The following is a 20,519-nucleotide window of genomic DNA, read 5'->3' on the forward strand; positions in this document are numbered from 1 at the left end:
TAAGGTAACACTGTTTGTAGCTAGAAAGGTGGCAGGGTCCGCCACATATAAACAAAGTAAAACAGTATGAAACTGTGTTGTCCTTTAAGGTCAGATTGTTTATTCAGTCATGAAAACAAAGAAAAGCTTTAAAAGTCAGGGTCAGATCACTCACATTCAAAGTAAAAACTGCTCTCTGCGTCTCCACTTTGATGGATCGCTACTTGGCATCGTTGTTGAAGACTGGCTGAAATCTCTCTTGTTTTATTCTGAAAGCTGATGATCTGACTCGCACCCGATGACTACCATTTACAACAGCAAACAAAATAAATGATCCCCGACACATTTGTTAGCTGCTTTTTGCTTTTATGTCCTTGTTTACTGACAGAACACAGCTTTTCTGTCCAATGACGCCATCGTTTTTTACGTTATGGTTTACTTCATTGTTACTGGTGTGCACACAATGCAATTGTAATGTGTTTTTTGCACATCCTTCCTGGTTAAAGACACAAAGTCCCCAACACATATACATTTTATCAGAGTTCAGAGCTCAAGTTGCTGCAGTGCAGGGCCCCTGGAGGAGTTTTGGGGTTCGGTGCCTTGCTCAAGGGCAGGAATACACCCTCTTGTTGGTGCCGGGTATTGAACCAGTGATCTTTCAGCTACCTTTCTCAACCTCAAGGCAATCCTTCCTCCTGCCTTTTTCCTCCCAAAACATGGGGGAGAAAACTAGATCAGAATATGTGGTGTACACTTTGCTGCTAAATCAGCAATAAATCTTGACTATTACAGTCAGGAACAAGGTAAAGTAATTGATTACTGTAAACTTTAGTTAAAGGATAAGTTCACCCAAAAATGAAAATTCACTATGGTCATAAAAAAAAAACACTTAAAACAAGTCCCCAGCTACTTCAGTTGTTTAGCAGAATGCTGCGAAACTGTTTTGCTGTGAAGCTCCAGAAATGTTTTGTGGACACTTCACCTGACTTTCCATCGGCATGGTGGTGAGGAGATGATGACTGTATTTTCATAATAAGGAGAACTGGTAATTTAACTGAGAGTAGTGTACAGCGATGATTAGCATGACCTTGGTGCATGTGCTGTCCCGACCTGAACTCTCCCTCTGCATATTTTCCCTGCATATATCACCACACTCTGCATCAGCTATAGTTGTCCTTCATTTGAGCTTGGCCATACGCTCCTCTGGCACATCGGCAGGCGTCTGCTGAACTTTTCACATCACTCGCAGCCCTTGAAAGTAAAATTGTCAAACAAACCCTGTGGCTTTTGGACGCCTCCGCGACACGAGTCCGAGTCAGTCGGGCCACCTCCCTTTGTCTCAGCTCCAGCACCGGCACACGGTCTTAGTCATGGCTCATATTGAGGGTCACCGTGCTTTAAAGCAACTCCTCACCGACCCTATCTCTGTTACCTTTGGGGGTCAGCATGACGTGATGCTGCGGACATGTGTTTGTTATCATTAAACTGCTCCAAAGTGATTAGGATTTAATCAAAGTCCCTGCACCACCAGTGAACCCTGTGTCACTCTGACAGGACACTCGTGTGTGTGTGTGTGTGTGTGCGTGCGTGTGTGTGCGCGTGTGTGCGTGTGTGTGTGTGTGTGTGTAAAGTGACGTTAAGTGTGTATGCACCTTTGGCCTTATGGCACATACACCCTTTTCCCTTCAAGTAATCAACTATTCCCCCTCGGCACTGAAGCACCTCGAGCCCTTCTTACCAGAGGAAAACATGACATCATCAAACTATCGTCCTCTCTTCCCTTCTCTCTCTCTTTTTCCTCAGATATATCTACCTTCCTTTCTCTGTTTCTCCCCCTTTTCTTTATTTCTCTCCCTCCCTCAAGCCCCCCCTCATCTCCTCGAGCAGAGCAGAGCGCTGCAGCGATATTATCGAATGCATATGGTGCAAAATCAGAACCCCAGCCAAGCAAGTCCGGGATTATTTAGTTATGCCTCCTCCTCATTCTTGGTTCAAACTGAATTTATCCAACGGCAAGATGAACTCAGGCCAAATTCTCATTAATAGAGAAATATGCGATTGATATCCCACAGCTATCATTTCATTTTGAAAGGCTTGACTTAGTGGATGTCAGAGGCAGGGTCCGTGGCTTGTTATTGACGAGAGGACTGGGGATGTGGGCCGGCTCTGTTGACCAGACACAGTCAAAACTAAATCCATATTTATCCCTACATACCAGCCATACAGTATATTTTACGACGCACTTCATGATCTCAAATCCAGTAGAAAGAGTAAGGCCCTGCAATTAGTCCGAGGGTAGGAGTTTGAAAAAGTCCATGTGGATCAACAAGTTTATACGTTAAATTGGTGGCAGGTGAATTCATAATGTTACTGAATGCTTGCTTAATAGTCTGACTCAGTGCATGTGGGCTGCTGGGAAATGCTCCCTGTGGGGATTACTACTGCATTCTGCTTCTGCCTGCTCCCTATGAAGAGAGAAACAACACATGCTCAAACTTAGAAGAAACATCCAGACATGAAGAGTTTGTTTTTTTCGTAAGAGAAGAGTCCTCGCTTCATTCAGTCAACATAGCAGAAAACATTTTGAAAAATAGGTTTATACATTCCAACCAGTTGTGGAGGACATTTCACTCCTGCTCTGCCGTAGGGTAGAGAGGATGTGGAGGTCCAGCACTGTGAGGCTCGTACTATTACCTCCCCACAGGGAAAAACTGTTTGTTTCATGCTACACTCCACAGGAAGGAGGTCAGAGGCCAGCAGGCAGGGATTCATGTCACTTTCCCATCATATCACATTTTCTGAAAAAAAAAAAAAAAAAAAAAGAGAAAGCTTTTTTAACAGATGTTAAAATATTGCAGTCAAACAACTAGGGGTGTAAAAATTCACCCTTTCAAATCAGTTTTAAAGTTAAAGATACAACTACACCGATACGTGGACCTCTGGATCGATCTAACTGTACTGTCAACCGGTCGATAGGCCCAATTTTTAAAGTTGTGAATTGGTTGAGTGAAGCTGCTCTGCTGCTTCTTCCTCAAACCTTCGTAAAAATTCTGCGGCACAGAAACGTTGGCGTAGTGTTGCCAATCAAACAAAAGCAACATGTCCAACAATGGCAACAAGATTTACAATGCACCGTCAAATCTAAAACCAAAAGCTTGGAAGAGATTTAGATTTTATAAGACGGACGGAATGTTGGACAAAAAGCAGACTGGTTGTAAGCTCTGTAGAACAGCGTTTAAGTACAGTAATAGCACGACAAATTAGCCCGCACCTGGTGAGACTATATGGTGAAACCAATGCAAACAATGCAGGGCAAGAGCAAGGCAAGAGCACGCAAGAGAAAGACACAGAGTTTAAACGTTTTTTTTCCAGCCACAACTCTGCAAGGTCTATGGTTTTCAGTGATAAACGTTTGTCTGATTGTTAATCACAGGTGTGATTTTATACACTGATTATTAGGAAGCAGAGGTTAAAGACAGTCAGGGACATCCAGTTCAGAGAGGTCCAATGCAGAGATCCAGCTCAGAGAGACCCTGCTCATGGAGATCCAGACAACAGGATAGTTGTTCCTCAGATCCAGGATGAACAGGTGTGTTTTTTATACACTGAGGTATAAGCAGATTAAGATTAAGATAGACACAATAGGAAGAACAATACATAGGATTTCCTGGTCTTATGAAATATCTATTTAAAGGTAAGCAATGCCACTCTAATTTATAATAGAAAATGAATGTCTACATGAAACAAAGAATTGTATCGGGTTGTATCGTATCGTACCCAAACCAGACTGAATCGAATCGTATCAAATCGTTCCATAATAAAAAGAGTCGTCCCTGAATCGTATTGTAGCCCATGTCTCTATGTACATATCAAATCGTCTTATAAGGGAGAGCTGCACACCCATACAAACTTTTCTTAGCTATTTTATGTAAAAGTAATTAATACAAAGAAAGGAGATCATATAACTTATATTTTCTCTACTATAATAAACCTTTGATTTAAAAATAACTTTTTATCACTTTTAACTTTTAATGAAACAATGTAACACTGATGCCTCTATATAATCATCTACATAATCAACAAGGAGACAGTTAATTTTTCTATATAATATAGCTGTTCTTAATGCCTGCCACCACCGGGTTGGATACAACAAAATTAGAAACCATCTTGTAAAGGTATCACACCAGCTGCATTGAGTACTCTGTAGTCATTACTGAGTTACTACATAAGCACTCAGTACTCATGAGGATGACACGCCTATCTTTAAACTCGGCCGTCATTTGATCTCAATGACACACCTGTAAGGTTTCTTGGCTGCAGCTTGGACAGTTGTGACACTATTGTGCTGTCAACAGACAGACAGACAGACAGACAGACAGGCAGGCAGGCAGGCAGGCAGGCAGGCAGGCAGGCAGGCAGGCAGGCAGACAGACAGACATATAAACACTGTCTTCAGGACCACATTTAGCCGAAAAAATTAAAGTTCCTTGTGGCTTAAGTCGTACAATTTGAAGTATGACCATCAATCATGACCACTTATTATACCCAGAACACATCACTGCCCAGCACTGCTTCAGCATGGAAGAATCTTACCAACATGAGGAAATGGTAGATGCTCTTAAAGTATTCATCAAGAAAAAAGATTAGTTTGCTTTCATGTAATTGACTCTTTTTTTTTTCTTTTTTTTTTACAATGAATGATTAAATAAATCTCATGAGAGATGAACAGTGCTATGCATCATGGTGACAGCTGTCCTGACTTCATGAGGGCTTTTCTGGGATTGTTTGTTCCTCATCAACTATTGGATGATTCTGTTGAACCGCACAGACACCTCCATGGATTACATCTGTCCAACAATACATACTTTGATGTTGTAAATTTTAGGTCAGAGGTCCACCTCTCTCTTGTCTTGCTAAAGTATTTGAGTGACTGACTTAGACTCAGCTGGATCTCATCTTGTAACTGATGTTTTTCATATAAAAGTGCTCTTGACTAAAAGCACCTTTCACTGTATTTCATTCTCCCTGTATTTTTTGTTTTCCAGGTGGAAGCACAGGCACATCTCCCACCACCTCCAGCACGGGCACACCCTCCCCTTCTGGTGCGGCACACCTCCTGTCTCCCTCCTGCTCCCCTCCGACCTTCCACCTCGCCCCCAACACCTTTAATGTTGGCTGCAGGGAAAGTCAGCTCTGCAACCTGGGCCTTTCAGAGTATCCCGCCTGTGCTCGCAGCAACATGGCGGCCCTGCAGGGTTATGGCGGGCTGGCCGACAGTTCCTACGGGCGCCTCCAGGCTGCAGGAGGTGCTGTGGCCTCTGCTCAGCCCTCTGAATCCTTCCTACCACAGAGGACTTCCTCCTTGATTGCTGCTGGCATGCAGGGCAGCGCTCATGCCTCCCTGACCGGCAGCGGGAGTGGCGGCGGCTCTGGAGGCAAGATGGATGCCTACAGTGGTCAGCTGGGTTCCTTCCCAGCCTCGCAGCTTCAGTACGTGATGCAGGCCGGAGGTGGCTCCAGCTCTGCTTCGTCCTCTTCATCCGGATCCTCCCCTTCCTCCGCCCACATGTTCAGCGGGAGCCACCACCATGTGCAGCAGGGGTCCTACAACGCTTTCTCCCTGCACAACCCTTACAACCTGTACGGATACAACTTCCCCACCTCTCCTCGCTTGGCCGCCAGCCCCGAGAAGCCCCAGGGAGGTTTGCTGTGCTCCTCGTCTCCGGCCGGGGCCTTCGCTGAGCGCCAGTACCTGTCCAATGGGAGCATGGACACTATGCACATGATCGGCAACACCACCAGCGGCCAGCAGGGAGGCAGCTCCTGTGATGGGCGTCAGTATGGCTCCTCCTCTCAGATGTCCATGCACATGGTGTAGAAACTGGCATCGAACCTCAGAGTCCTCCATGTTCTAAAGTCTTCCAGCTGAAAAGCAAATTTCTAATCTATGAACCTGGTTTGGTGTCGATGTTGAACCGGTGTTTTTACTTTTCAGACAAAGGATATCATCTCATGTTTTTGTTTTTAAAAGACACTCCGACACTTACAAAGCTTTAAAAAGGGAGTCAATACTATTATTTAATTATCTTTGTGTTAATAAAGCAAAAATTGGGACAGCAACCTGACTTCTTTTACTGTCCCAACAGGAAAGAAACAGCAAACTCCTCCGATTGTAATAAGAAGGAGAGGTAGGAGCCCGCAGGCTCTGGTTCAAGAAGAGATTATCAGTTGTGAATCTGTTATGGTGCAATAGTAGCAACTTTTCAAGGGACTCATTCTTGATTTTTTGGGACTTTAAAGCCATCCGGTCATGACATCATGCAGCCAAAGAATCTTCACTGTGATCCAGAAGAACTTCATTTTAGAAATGTCATGGAGTCAGTGGTTTGCCGTCATGGTCTGAAGTTTTGGCAGGAATGAAAGAGACAACTGGACAACTGAGTGACTCACTGCTCCACAGACATGCAGGAGATGAAGAATCTGGTCGAGGTGCCAAACAGGGTCAATACAACATGTGGATGCAGTAAGTCAAAGAACTGTAGGTTGGGTTAACTGAGAGAAGCTCCCAGCACACGCCTGCTGGGAGCTTTAGGAGAGTTCAGGACTTCATAAACCCACAATCCTCAAAGACTGGAATGGCTTCACTATTTTTGGGTGGATTATGTTTTTAAGCATTTATATAAGATGGCGAATGCAATCAATAACATAAGCTTCAAAGTTGTTGTGTGAAAAGTTATTAAAGAAGCAATAGCAAAACAGAGTAATTAAAGTATGTTTTGGTGTGTTGTAGAGATGTGTATTTAAGTGCTGAGCAATATAACAATTTTACAGGCCAATCTGTTATAAAAATGTGTGAAAAAAGGGATATAACAAAGGAATTCTTTTTTGAGGCATTTTAAAAAATGTAAATACAGGTGCCAAGCACGTAAAAAGCTCAATAAACGTTTTAATTCATGTACATTGTTTTGATTTTGTCTCTTTGTTAGCGGGAGCTTTTCAAACTGTGCTATTCGCTACGAAGACATTTTTTAACTAACTAACAGGAGTTGCACATGAAAATAATTTGGAGCGCACAAACAAAACTAATTGTAGTGTTTACTGTTGGTAATCATCAGAAATAATGATACCTTTACACACGGGATGTTTTGTAAATCACAGCTATTAACTATAACAAATCAAACATAAACTGTTGTCAATCAAAGCCTGTAGGCAACAATACCAGCCGATGTCATGATTATTAATCACACAAGAGAGTTCTCTACTTATAAAACGCACACATCTGCTCTGCACCACATCACAGGCATGAGCTTCAAACGCTGACGCAATACATCGATCATAAACCAAACTGGAAGAAAACGACCCAAAAAAAGACAAATTTTCTCCCTGCTGGTTCTGTTTATTAGGAGAATGAAGAATAAAGCTCTCGTGCCAACTGCACTCAGCTGCACTGCTGTTGTGCTCGATGCACATAAATATGGCACCTGTTTAAAGAGACACAGAAATCCCCCTCTAATCATTTGAACCTCCAAGAGAGGGGAAACTTGCAGCATTTAGGATCATTACTAGCTTTGTGGTTCCCCCTCGTGTTACACAGGCACAGACTCCAGGGATTTAACCCGGGCCAATCAGCGTCCATTACACGGATGTCTTCTGAGCGGCTCTCCCCAATCACTTCCTATCATGTGTACGGCTCCAGCCATGAAATATCATATCTGAACCTTGATCAGAAAATGAAGGGGGTGCAGGACCGTGGAGACAGCGACCCAGTATTGGAAACACCTGTTTTTCCAAGCATGACTTCAAATAATGAGCAGGATGATGTACCGGAGCGAGGCTCATGATTTCATAATTTGGCTCCACTCCACCTATCTGGACATTATTTCCAATAATTATTCATGTTATTTGTCTGATATACACTCCCTCTCTTGTTCCAGCAGCGTTCAAAATCACTGCGTCCCCCCTTATGTCACCCCCACCCGTCTTCACCGCAAACTTACCTCAGGGCCTGTTAAATTAGGAGATGTATTTGTAAAGAGGAGTAGTGCACATGGGTCTACAGAGCTGCAGTATGACATAATGCACAGCAGGTCTGTTTTTATACCGTAAACTATCCATCAGGTCCTTAAGTGGAAAAGAATGGCCGAGCTTGACTAACAGCCGCTCTCTGCCTTTCATCGTGGCGTCCTCCATCAGAAATAAAGTATGCAAACGATCCATTGATTGATTAACGGCAGTGTGCGGCCAAGCTTGCTGTAAAACATGAAACTGGAACAATCGGAGATACAGGGCCGGGTATTTTAACGAGATCCTCTGACAGAGATGAGAGGGATCTGGTGCCTAATCTGCCGCTTTGAGCCTATTTTGAGTGACAGCCCGCTGACTGGAGGGTATCCCATAATCCTCCTGTCGCAGCCATTGATCTTCCAGTCAGAACACATCTCAGACATTTTAACAGACTCAGAATCGCTCTCTGGGGAACTTTACTGGACGCAAGTCCAGCCAAGGGGGGGTCAGTGACCATACGCTAAAGAGGAGAGAAACTTTCATTTCATGAATCTGACAGTCTGGTTTTGATACGACACAGTGTGAGTTGATATCAGACACTCCAATCAGAAATTCCTGGTAAACTATTGCCCTCTTGTGTTTATTCCTCTCTTATGCTTGAGATTCCTTGGCTTGACTCATCCTCACAGTAAATTACTGCTGACAGGGGACGTAGACCCACTTTTCTGAGGTGTTACAGTGTGCCTGACATGTGTATTGAAGCACTAAATCACCACTGTTTCACAAAGGGCTTTCACATACCTTCAGTCGCCGTACGCCAGTGTTCTTTTTCTCCTTCAAGGAACATCTTGAAACTATTTTAGGATTGATAAAGTCATGATACAGATGTCAGGCTTAAAAAAAAGAAACATGCCGACTCTGGTGATGTGGCCAATGTTTTTACAGTCACAGATCTCCGAAGGAAAGTCGTACTCTTTATCTGAGGTATGATGACTCACAAAGTAAAGGAGGACATGTACTGAAGCCGAGTTAATGACCCAATCTGATAGATCGTCTTATCACGTGCTGCATGTGCATGACATTATTTTGTGACTCACAGTTTTGACCCCTCATAATATTAAAATTAAAGCCGGTTAGAGAAGAAACCTCAACACAAATCATCAGCGTGTGGATTTTAGTCTCTGGCAGCAATTCTCTTTTATTTATTACAGGCAAAATTACACTGTCAGAATCATTGTTTTATTCAAATGTTGTAATGTTGCGATCTCAATGAATTCTTAATCATGACAGATAACAGCAAGAATGAAAATTATAAAAAAGTAACAAATGCTCCAGCTCCAAGACTTTTTTGTAATGTCACAATTCAGTTTTCTAACAGCCATACAGGTCCTGAGGACTGAATATACCCAAACAAGATGTTCTCTCTCCCAGCTCGGTCAGTGGCCTTAAGCTTCAAACTGTGACACTCTATCTACTCCTCTAGTGTCAGTTCTGCATGTGACGGGCTCTGCAGTCAAGTTAGCGATAATGCATTACATGCTATGTCAGTTTTATACCTTCAAAATAAAGCCTGCTGAAAAACATTTAACATATCATGACATATTATGACTTTTGAGTATCATCAACAGTTGGTTAGGTTTAGGCTCAGAAGCTACAAGGTTAGGTTCATACTTCTGGAAAAATCTGTTCTGTCTCGTAACTTACAGTTCGCAATTACGTAAGTGGCGTGAGTTACATCATTTATATGCATAAACTTATTAACGTAACATAACTTAAAAACAAATGGGTTAGGGTTATGCATCCCGTGATTTTGGTCACATACTGAATGTAAGCCTCAGTCTCCAGAGGTCCAGTGTGTTTACCTCGGAAGTTGGAGCTGGGAATGACATCATACCTGAGTCAATGGTGTTTCAGTACAACAAGTCGGATAAACAGCCAGGTTAGCCATTGTTAGCAATACCAATTGATAGCAATGCATTACGTTTTTATTTTTGCCTTATACTACTGCACTAGAGGGGTGCCTACAGCATCGTACTTAGAAGTGTAGGGCCACTAACCAGGCTGCAGTGTTTGACACATTGCTTATTATTATTTGAAGAGTTTTTGGCAGCATCAACTCTTCAAACAATAATAACAACCAGTGTAACATAATTTATCGTCTGACAAAAAGTAATAAGCTTGTCTTTAGCATTGTTGTTAATGTGAGTTGTATAGAAGCTGACTATTTTACACTGAAATCTAATAATACTGGCTAAATTCATGCCAGAGACTCAGTATATCAATGCAGAGCAGTTTGTTCCATACTGAATTTTGCTGTGATGCCTGCCATCATCTTGTCATTGCTGATGTTGACCTTTCATTTTGGACTGGAAGATTCAGCTGCTGTTGATGTTGCCACCCAGCAGTCATGATCAGTCAGCCACAAAGTCCTCTCTAACACAGACTTATTCACACGGGAATAAGAACAAAAGTTTCTTGTCCAAGTCAGCGCAGACAAAACATTTGATACCAAAAAAGAAAATCAGACCATGGCCAACTATGAAACTTTTGTTCTTCTCTACATACAGTTGGTCAGATTCTCTTTTTTTCCTGTCTGGATTTAAGAAAGATGGACGGTTGAGGCAAAGTAAATTAACAACAGATTTGAACTGGACAGATGAGAGAAGGAAAGGAGGAGGATTTAGAAAAAGATTTGCAGCTTCTTGTAAGCAGGAAATCTCATGCACCCGTCACTCTCTGGTTGAGCCATATATAACATACATTTAAACAAAATGTTTCATTTATACCAGGCCATCCTCATCAGAAAAGTGATGAATGTAGGTCAACTGTGAAAGCAGCTTATTATGTATGAGCCATATTTTCTTATTTAATTTGAACCCTAGTGGCGATTATTAGGTAATCAAAAGAGGAAGTCAGGCAAGTTAGTATAAAGAGTGACAATACTGCATAGAGAGTAGGTTGGGGACGGATGATTGGGTCAAACAAGCACAGGAGTTTCACCCAGGAGACCGCTGGCGAGTGGAAGCGGAGTAACTGAACAGTAACTGAAGCTATTTTAAGCCAAACCACAATGTTTTCCAAAACCTAACCAAGAAATGTTCTTTTCTTTCTCTCTTCTGCAAGGGTCATGTTGTTCCAGGACAGAGATATATGTTGTTTTAGGAGTCACTGGCAATCTATTCAGTCGTCTATCTATTGGTGGCGTTACCAAACATACTGAATGATCACACTCATTATATCATCTGTTATACTTATAATGGGACAGTATATAGCAGTATTTATCGTAATAGCATAACATTTATTCCCCATAAGGATCACATTTTTAATACAACAAATTCATGTTAAGTAATATGAAAATGATTCTTCAATTGTAAATAATTCCACACTGCCCGAAAATATAAAACACATTGAACATCTTTTGTAAAGGCTCTTTCAAACTTAAACTCTCGAAAATTAGATTATTGTGGACTTCTTGCCAGTCATGTTTTGCACACGTTGTTGATTAAACCTTGTATCTTGACTACAATTTTATTTACGCTTAAACAGTTCTTGTTCTCATAAAATGTGCTTGTAATGATGGAGCCTCCTGTGTGTTTGTGAGAAGCTAAGAAAGAGCTATAGCCTGTTGTTTCACTACAGAGTCTTTGTTCCGACTACATTCTCACACTCACTCTTAACCATAATACTACTCCATACATGCCAAACCTCAATCTTTATCCTCTATAAGAGGGCCAGTGTGATTTATGTGGGCTGGCTCTGACCAGTACTGTACACTTTTACAATTTACTATTTGCACTTCTCACAAGCTGCCGATACTGTTTTCTGCCCTTTCAGTATCATGGAGAGAAGTAGAATTGACCAACAGGAGAAAGACCCCTCTGACAACCAGGCTGCTGATCCCCCCAGAGGACTGAATAAAACACAGACAGTTTTCATCATTTTAGAGAGGAGACATTAAACACATATTCTCACACTCTCAGAAAAGCTGCAGCGATGGCATGCAGGTCAACAGGAAACACTCTAAATTATTTTCTTCTTCCTCAGGAGGGAAAAAAGATGTTTGAGATATGGTGGACCCGCTCGGGCAGGTGGTTCTGATAAAACCCTCGGCCCAGGCTGTCCCATTGTGCTGTGCCTGCTGAGTACAAAGATGCCCCACAGGGAAGCCCCGGTGTTTAAATGAGAGAGGTCCGGTGCTGTGTGGCGGTTTGCAGTCAGGTCCTTAGAGATCCAGCGGATAGTGTGACTGACCGGGCAGGTGACCCGGATGTTGAGAACCCCGTGGAGGGTTGATTTAAAGTGTGAGAACTGGAGTGGTGGAGTGTGAGAAGGGTTTGCACTAGTAAAGGTAAGTTGGTGGAGTCCTCTTTGCTCACACAGGCTGATTAATGGCTTGTGTTTTGAATCACTGATGTATATTTTCTTTCATTTCATGCACATACTGTAACCATAGTGATTATGTGTTGAACTCTGCCTAAATGCTGGTGACCTACACTTAACATTGAATGCATCTTGTGTACACACAGATGGAGGACTGAAGCTGCTCTGCTGATGTATTGTAAGACATATTCCTGCTTTCCATCTATGACAACACAACAGTGACTGAAAGTGAAGTGTGCCATCTTCCATCATTTAACAAATACATGCACACATGAAGTGTATTATTGTGTCCGACACTGAATGATTGCTAAGAATGGGTTGGGGTGGGACAGCACACATATCCTGGTGGGGTGAGTGGATGATGGGGCAGAGAGGGACAAAGAGAGCCGGCTGAGTTGTGGGTCCGCACAGTGAAACAGGTGTCCTCAGGCCTCGAGCAGGGAAATGAACATTAGGAATGGTGGCTTGTTTTCAGCCCTCTGACATAATCTGACTGTCAACCGGTGGCAATAAAATATGAGAGCTCTGGATTTCCTGCTTTTTCAGTGTGACCTCTATCTGTACATTGTACAATGTGACTTTGTTTAGTCAGAACTAGGAATCTAAGAAATAGTTTCAGACATTTTAATGTAAATTCATGTCTTGTTTTCCTGCTTTCATTTCAAACATCCAGTTCATCAGAGCTTGTACATGGAAGTCATGTTTCTGTAAAGTAGAGAAGGCTTGTGATGCTGATAAGGGGATATTAAAGTCAAAACTACAGATTTAACGATGGTCCTATTAGGTTTCATGACTTTTTTCCTTCCCCGATCTTTGATATTTGATGGCTTGAATACTGGTCTTTGAATCTCTAGGAAATACGGTGTGAATTTAAAGGATTGAAACCCTTACAATGGTGAGTGGAGCAGGAAGATTTGCTGTAATACTGCATCTATGCATGTAACGGTAGGAGCAATGATGTTGGTCCCACTTTAAAGTAAGACAGAAAAAGTTGTGAAAAAAATGTTTCCTCTCAGAAATGCAGCGGTATTAGTGTGTTCTTAAAGGTTTCATTTGTAAAACATGGGCAGCATATCACCAGGTTAAAAACAAAAACTGCTGTTCTTTGCTTGCTATCCTTGGCTGTAACTAGCTACCATTAGCTAACTAGCTCATTGCTCATTTAACTGTGGAGCCAGTGGCCCTCGAGTTTTGCCTGGAATGGGCTCTCGGATCACAGGGTGAGAGCATGGGCCGGGGCTAGTTCGTTAGCATGCTAACTTCCATAAACATCTCATCTCATATTGATAATGTCATTTTTTTAATGTATTAAACTAAAATGCGCAATTCTTATAAGTTGCTCCTTTAAGAGTTTTTGGCCCAGGTGCTCTGAGGCCTTTAGCTCCAAAATCAAGGTTCAAACAATCCATCAGGTGTCCTTAAAAACAAAGTAAAAAGCTGAACTTTAACTCAAGAAAACTGATATACTAGAGTTGGCGTAACTACCAGAAAGATTGTTGCCTGACACAAGAAATGTAAAAAAGTTTAAACAAGAACAACAGTATTTGAAAGTAGATTGAGGAAACCATGGTATGATTGACACTCAAGCCTTCTGAACTGTCCCCACTAAGCTCCACTCACTGATCATGTAGGCATTTTACATCAAAGCTGTGAACCCTTTTCCAAGCTCTACTGGCACCACGGCCCAGGTCTGCTCTGAACGAAAGAGTACAAAGGAGAACAAGCCAGAGGTCAGTGCCATACATGAAAGGCCATCCCATAAAAATAACAATGCTTATAAGTGTGTACTTGCAACAGCGTGCTTCCCTTGTCCTTGTCGGGCCTTCTGAGAGGGCACTCAGAGTTTTCCATTCGCCACGCTCATTATTTTCACAGGAAGTTTGTTTAACGGTCGATGTCGGGACGATGCGAACAACCAGGCAGATTTGAAAATGCAGACCTAATACCCCTGGCTCAATATTCTGGAACATATTCAGCCCAACACACATGCGTTCTATAAATCACCTTTATAATGCTTGTCACATAAAATGTTACTATGACTGTGGGCTTGAGAGCGTGTCCGCTGTGTTAAAGCTGGCCTGATTTCAGGACAGCCACACAGCCCTCGGTTCCCCCCAGCCACCATCAATCTATCTATGGGGGCCATACATGCCTGCTGGTGCGTGTCTGAATGCGAGTTTGAGAGTGGCAGCTGTGCTCTCTCATGGACCTCACCTGCACTGGCTGGGCGGACGCCAGGGACAGATTCACAGAAATTTCATAGCGACATTTCTGAAGCCGTCAGTGAGCTAAGTGTCTGACTTATTACTCTGATAAAACAACATTCTATTGTGGTCCGGATAACACTATTAAACAACACTGGGATAATCCCCGGTAACAGGCCTGTTGAAAGCTGAATCACACCCGCGCTCATTGTGCTGCCCAGAAGCTTGGCCGGGGTCGCATTGCGACGTGCGCAGAGACGGGAAAACAGGAAGCCGGGGTCCTCTCTCTTTTCCCCTGGTGGAATTTGGAGTGGCTGCACATGTTCAGTGAGCTCCTGGAACCTGTGTGTCAAAAACTCACACTGACCAACTGCTTCAACTCTGCCAAACCTTCTTTTAAGTCCCTGCAATGCACAGCTGGAGGACAAAGGCTGGCTGTGGACCGGCTGCAGCTTTTAGTTACAATACACAAACATGGACACACAGAAGCAAAAACAGAACATGGTGTAAGATTAGATCACGTGGAAGCTGTTTCAGTGTTTCATTGTATGAATTAAGGGTGATCTCTTCACTTACTCTATCAGAATTCATTGCTTGTGGGCGTTTCAATGGTGTGTTCTGAGGTCAACATTACTTGACCTTAATTATTTTCTTAAATTCATTTTGCCCAAATATAATCCAAACTAACATATGGGCAAGATTGTTGCAAGTTGGCAGGCAAAATGGCTACATTTACAGTGTGACGGTTGATCTGGTATTGCCATGTTGGTGTTGTTCTTACAGCATCACAGTTAATGTTTGTGCAGGACCATCATTGCCGCTGACCAAAAAACAAAAATCCATATTCAGATAAAGCTGCTGTGGCTGAATGGGTTAAACGTAGGATTGACCGAGGAGAGTTGGTTCGTGTCCTGTTTGTGACTGTACTCTCATATTATTTGTACACTAAGTTCACTTATTATTTTCTTTTTTGTTTTGTTTTATTTCCAGCTCTCTGTCACAGTTTGGTTAGGTTCAGGCAATGTCAGCTCTGTTAGAAAGAATAACTTCTCCCATGTGTGTCTTTTTTTCAAGTCGCAAAGCAATGCCAGTACACAACTGTGATTGGTCAGCTGCAGTGATCTTCCTGGAGCAACACCACTTATGATGCTGCAGTAACGACACCAACAAAGCGATATCAGATCATGCACGATGAATAAAGAATCAGTATCGACATCTTCAACCGATACTGCTTCCACAGCTTCTTCTTTTGTGCTAATGACTCATGGTATATACTTATCTCTGGAGCAGCTGTTTTCTGGAGATGAGAGGAGGTTATGGACAATAAAATGGAGCACAGCATACACAAAATATTATCTGCATCATGTGTAATTCAAATACTAAGTAAGACTATGAATACTAATGTGATAACTATAAAACACATTATATGTGTATCCTCAGACTGGCGGATACGAAGCATCCGTCTGAGGCGTTCCCTTTATTGTCAAAGACCTTTTAAAGGAAACTGTAAAGATTTGATCAGGCAGCAGGTCTACACCAGCAGCACTCGTCCTCTCTGTGATGACAGCAGGTGCTGAGAGAGCAAGTGTAACTTAGTCTTATTTCCATTGTGCTGTCGAGTTTCCTCTGTTAATGTCTGTATGTACAGTGTATAATGCGATGAATGTATGGCCTCCTCTGCCGCTCACACAGATCAGTGTGTGAGTCCGTCTGTATGTGAAAGAGTTCAAGTTCAGATGTCTCACAACATGTAGGGTTTGTGAGACATCTGAGCCTAATCCCTCACACCTGCTCCATAAAGGAATGCCAAGTTAAATTTACAGCCACCAGTAAAGACCCAATGGAAAGAAGATTTTAATTGAGCATCGCTCTGTGACGTTGGGACTGCATAACACAGTTGTGTTTGTAGTTTGTTGCAACGACTTACCCACCCATTTCAAATCAAGTCATTATAAAGTGTCAGAGTACTGTGAATGCCCCGCAGCTCTAACAGCTCTACTTCTTTTTCTTTTATTTCTATTGTAGAAATTCAACGAGTACGTCAAAAGATTTTGCAATTCTTTGTTTGTGACCTTGCTCATGATTAGCTATCAATCACATTGACTGCATGGCTAACAAATCAAGAGTCTTGTGTTTGTACTGTAGATGCTGTTTTTATCACTTTACAATAAAAAAGCAATTGATTTTGTTGTGTGCTACTGATACAAGATTTCATGGCTTGGGTACTACTGCAGTGCTCATTTATAGTCTTCTTAGCCTCATTGAGAGTCACCCAAAAGCCTGAATATAGTTACTGTAGAAGTGTTTTTCCTGATAACTTGTTCCATTTTAAAACTTAAATATTGCATCTGACAAGACTGAACCTGCTTCCTTATGACCCTTAGCAGCCATGTTGCTGCATTCAAATCACTGAAGGCATTTAATCAAATTATTTCCTGCCAAACACTGAACTTTATTCTTCTTTATTATTTATTCCATATAGTTCCTAAACAGCAGCTAAACAAAGTGGTTGCTGTGGGACACTTCAGTACTGGTATGAGGACTGAACAGTTTGTGGTCACAGGTGTGGGCTTATTAGCTTTTTTAACAAAGTCTTCAAAAGTGTGACTCAGCCAATCAGGAGAGAGGACTGGAGCAACATGTTTTATAGTGAACAGTGACCTGGACACTGCTGTGAGCCATGTCTGGTGTCCAGATTGAGAGCTCTCGCTCAGCCACAGTCCAGGCAACAGGTTGTGTTTGAACTGCATATCACTGGCCAGAGATGTTCCACCCTGCCTGGCACTTAATCCACTTAAAGCCAATTACAACACTATCGCTGTGATCACCTTCCCGAATATGACAATGGAGCCTGTGGTGGAGGGAGCCAGAGAGCAGGACGAGCTCTGGTTCTCTCTGTCCGTCTCTAGCAGCTCTGTGCTTAATTCTCCCTCTGCCGCGTTGCTGTTATCTAAATTAGTTGCAGCAGAGGCTATTGATATAATCACTGTTTTGGCTACAGAGAGATGAAAGGTGTTGACAGATGAGTTCCTACTTTGGGAAAATGAGATTTAGAAAATATTTTGTGGGGCTGCTTTAAGGTCAAAGTGCAGATGGCCAGACACATCAACTCCTGCAACACTTTGACGCTTTAATTCATTTGAAACACATATCAGAAAGTGTTGTGTTGATGTTAAGCTGCTGTTATAGGACAGCATTTTGTTTTCACTGAGCAAAGTTAAATACTTCTGACAGTTCAATTTCAGGCAAAGCACAACTTCATAAAGCAAAGCTGATACTTACCATTGAGGTAGAAATAGGGTCTATGAAGGCACAAGAAAGATGACATGATCTGAAAATGTGCTGCATTCCTGTAATAGTTTGAATATTACAGGGATTCTAGTGGACTGCCATGTAAATAGGCTGCATTTATTTAGCTGTTCTATCCTAAGTGCTTTACAGTGTGCCTCTCATTCACAAACAGCAGAAAGCTATGATGCACAAGCAAAGCAATGAGCTGACAGTTTACGATCAGTGGACAACCTACTTTACCTGCTGAGCCACAGTGAATGTAATAAACGGTCCCCCTTATGCAACACCTGTGATTGGATAGAGACTTTTTGAATACATAAAATGTTCAGATAATTTAAATGTATTGTTACATTTACCTAAAATGTATGTACAACAACAAAAATGACAAAGTGACGAAAAAAATCCACTGGAGAAATTCATCTGAAATTACGCCTTACTTTTGTCGCCTCCATCTGGTAGTGAGTGTAATTACACAAACACTGTCAACACGCTTATGACCCCGGAGGCTCCAGTATGATCCTATTAGATGTAGCCTCCTCTGTCGCCGCGGTTGTTCACACCTTCATTGCTGGTTGATACAAATCGATTTGCTAACATGCTTTGTTAAACGCTGGTCAGCGAGCACCTGCTGTTAATTTTGTTTTTTCGATCTTGAAGAATGTCTCTGCATTTGTTTTTATTCCTACTGCAACCAACCACGAGGCCTCCTCCCAAAATTATAGAAGGAGGTCAATAAAACCTTCAGTGGCTTGTATTAAGAGATATGGAAACTGTTTAATGTTCATTCATAAAACATATTTAAGTGTGTGTGTGTGTGTGTGTGTGTGTGTGTGTGTGTATGTGGGAGTACAGTAGACGGACAAAGACAGTGTTTGTATGTCATCATACATATGGTGAGCACACACACAGCATCACATACAGTACGACATGTTGATTTAATCAGACAGGAAGTCTCTTCCTTTTATTTATGATTTGTTGTGGCCATTTATGTCTAAACCAATCAGGAGGAGAAAACCAAGGGCAGCAGTTAGTCAGGAATTCAAACCACACACTCTGTTCCAGTAAAGGCTAATTATCCAAACAAAAACAAAAGCACAGTCGTTATTTTCTTATCAGAACGAGTGTTAATTAGCTCTATATGCCAACAGTAATCATTGTTATTAGTGTTTGGTCAGAAACCCATGTCTCTCCTCCTCCTGCTCATGTAGTGAAAGAGAGAAGAGATGTTCTGGTATCCCTGCCCACTTTATCCAATCAGGACAGAGAACTCCATAAATAGACTGTCCTGTCTGCTCGGGAAACATGCTGAGAGCAGGATCCTGCTGTTCTGGTACTCACACTGGCAATAGTGGAACAGGGAAAGCTTCCAATACCAGCACTCCCAGTGACGGCTTATACTACCAAACAGGCCAATCAAGGAAAAACACACAAAAAGGAAGGGGATTGCTAGTTGCAAAATGGACAGGAAGTTAGCTAAAATCACGACAACACTCACTACAACAACTTGTAAGAAATGTTGATTTTTGAGTCTCATTCCCAACTCGTCAAATAATGACGCTCTTGGTTTCCCAACTTGTTAAACCTGCTGCTTTGGGATTGTGCGACGGGTCGGCCGCCATCCCAAGGTGTCCTGAGTTGGGAGTGAGACTCAAATATCAATTTTTCTTATGAATAGGTCTTTTAATGTAGTCAAGATTTTAGGTACAGTGAATTCATTTTTCCTGCTCTATAGAGTTATGTATTAAAAGCAGAGGAGGCTATGCATACATTGCATTATACACTGTACATACAGACATTAACAGAGAAAACTCGACAGCGCAATGTATAAGAAAGTTAGCAATAATACCCTAAGAGGTGTCCTTATATAAGAAATTGACCAGCCTACAAAGGAATTGAATTTTCCCTGAACATTATTGAGACTATGCTAGCAGCGGTAGCTGGTGTTACCGGTGTTACACTGTGTTCAGGCATACACTGATTACATTACTTGCCCACTGCTCCCACCATCATTTTGCTTTTTGACCAATGCTACAGTTATAAAGTGAAGGTGTGTGCTACTTGCAGCAGAGTCGCAGGAGTCACATTTCACTTATCACGTAAGGACAGTTGACAACAAGATACTGGTGGAGGATGTTTTTGTCAAAGCGAGAATAAAAAGCACCTACTGTATTTGGCAATATTTCTGATTTAAACCAAATGCTAACTGGGAAACTGATAATGTTATTGAGAGAAAAGGAGTTTGTTACCTCACTGAGAAGTTGGAGGTGTGCAGCCTGTCACCTGCTCCTCATCTAACAGCTCCTTCTTGTTCCATTTCTCACATAGACTGTATAAAACTGCTCCTAGATATATTAACATTGATCCACTGAACATATTGTATATCCCGCGACTAGCCTCCTTCATAATAAAAGTCAACTTGTGTTTTGCTAGTTAAACGCTTTAGTTAAAATCATCAGTTATCTCTTGAAGTTGTTTTGTTTTCACGTTTGTTGTAAGCTCTGTCAGAGTCAGTGCACAGTATCAGCAAAGAGCAAATATAAAACCAATCACAATCAGCATCTCCTGGGGTGATCAACTATATATCTTTTTATAATCTATTTATCTATACATCTTTAAACATAACAGACAATGGAAATGAACGTGTTTGCTGATTTCACATAT

The 20,519-nt window shown here is 42.0% G+C and overlaps 1 protein-coding gene across 2 annotated transcripts in view; it reads left to right on the forward strand.

Moving 5' to 3' along the window:
• Positions 1-6,937, forward strand: part of tbx15 (T-box transcription factor 15) — a 48,624-nt gene extending 41,687 nt beyond the window's left edge. For both annotated transcript variants that reach the window (XM_084363020.1, XM_084363021.1), the window contains exon 8: positions 5,025-6,937. In XM_084363020.1, coding sequence (XP_084219146.1) covers positions 5,025-5,857 — 833 coding nt within the window. In that variant the 3' untranslated portion in view covers positions 5,858-6,937. The remainder of the gene's footprint in view (positions 1-5,024) is intronic.
• Positions 6,938-20,519: the final 13,582 nt, after the last annotated feature.

The sequence above is a fragment of the Pagrus pagrus genome, assembly GCF_965226575.1.
Source record: "Pagrus pagrus genome assembly, chromosome: 9".
Taxonomy (NCBI): domain Eukaryota; kingdom Metazoa; phylum Chordata; class Actinopteri; order Spariformes; family Sparidae; genus Pagrus; species Pagrus pagrus.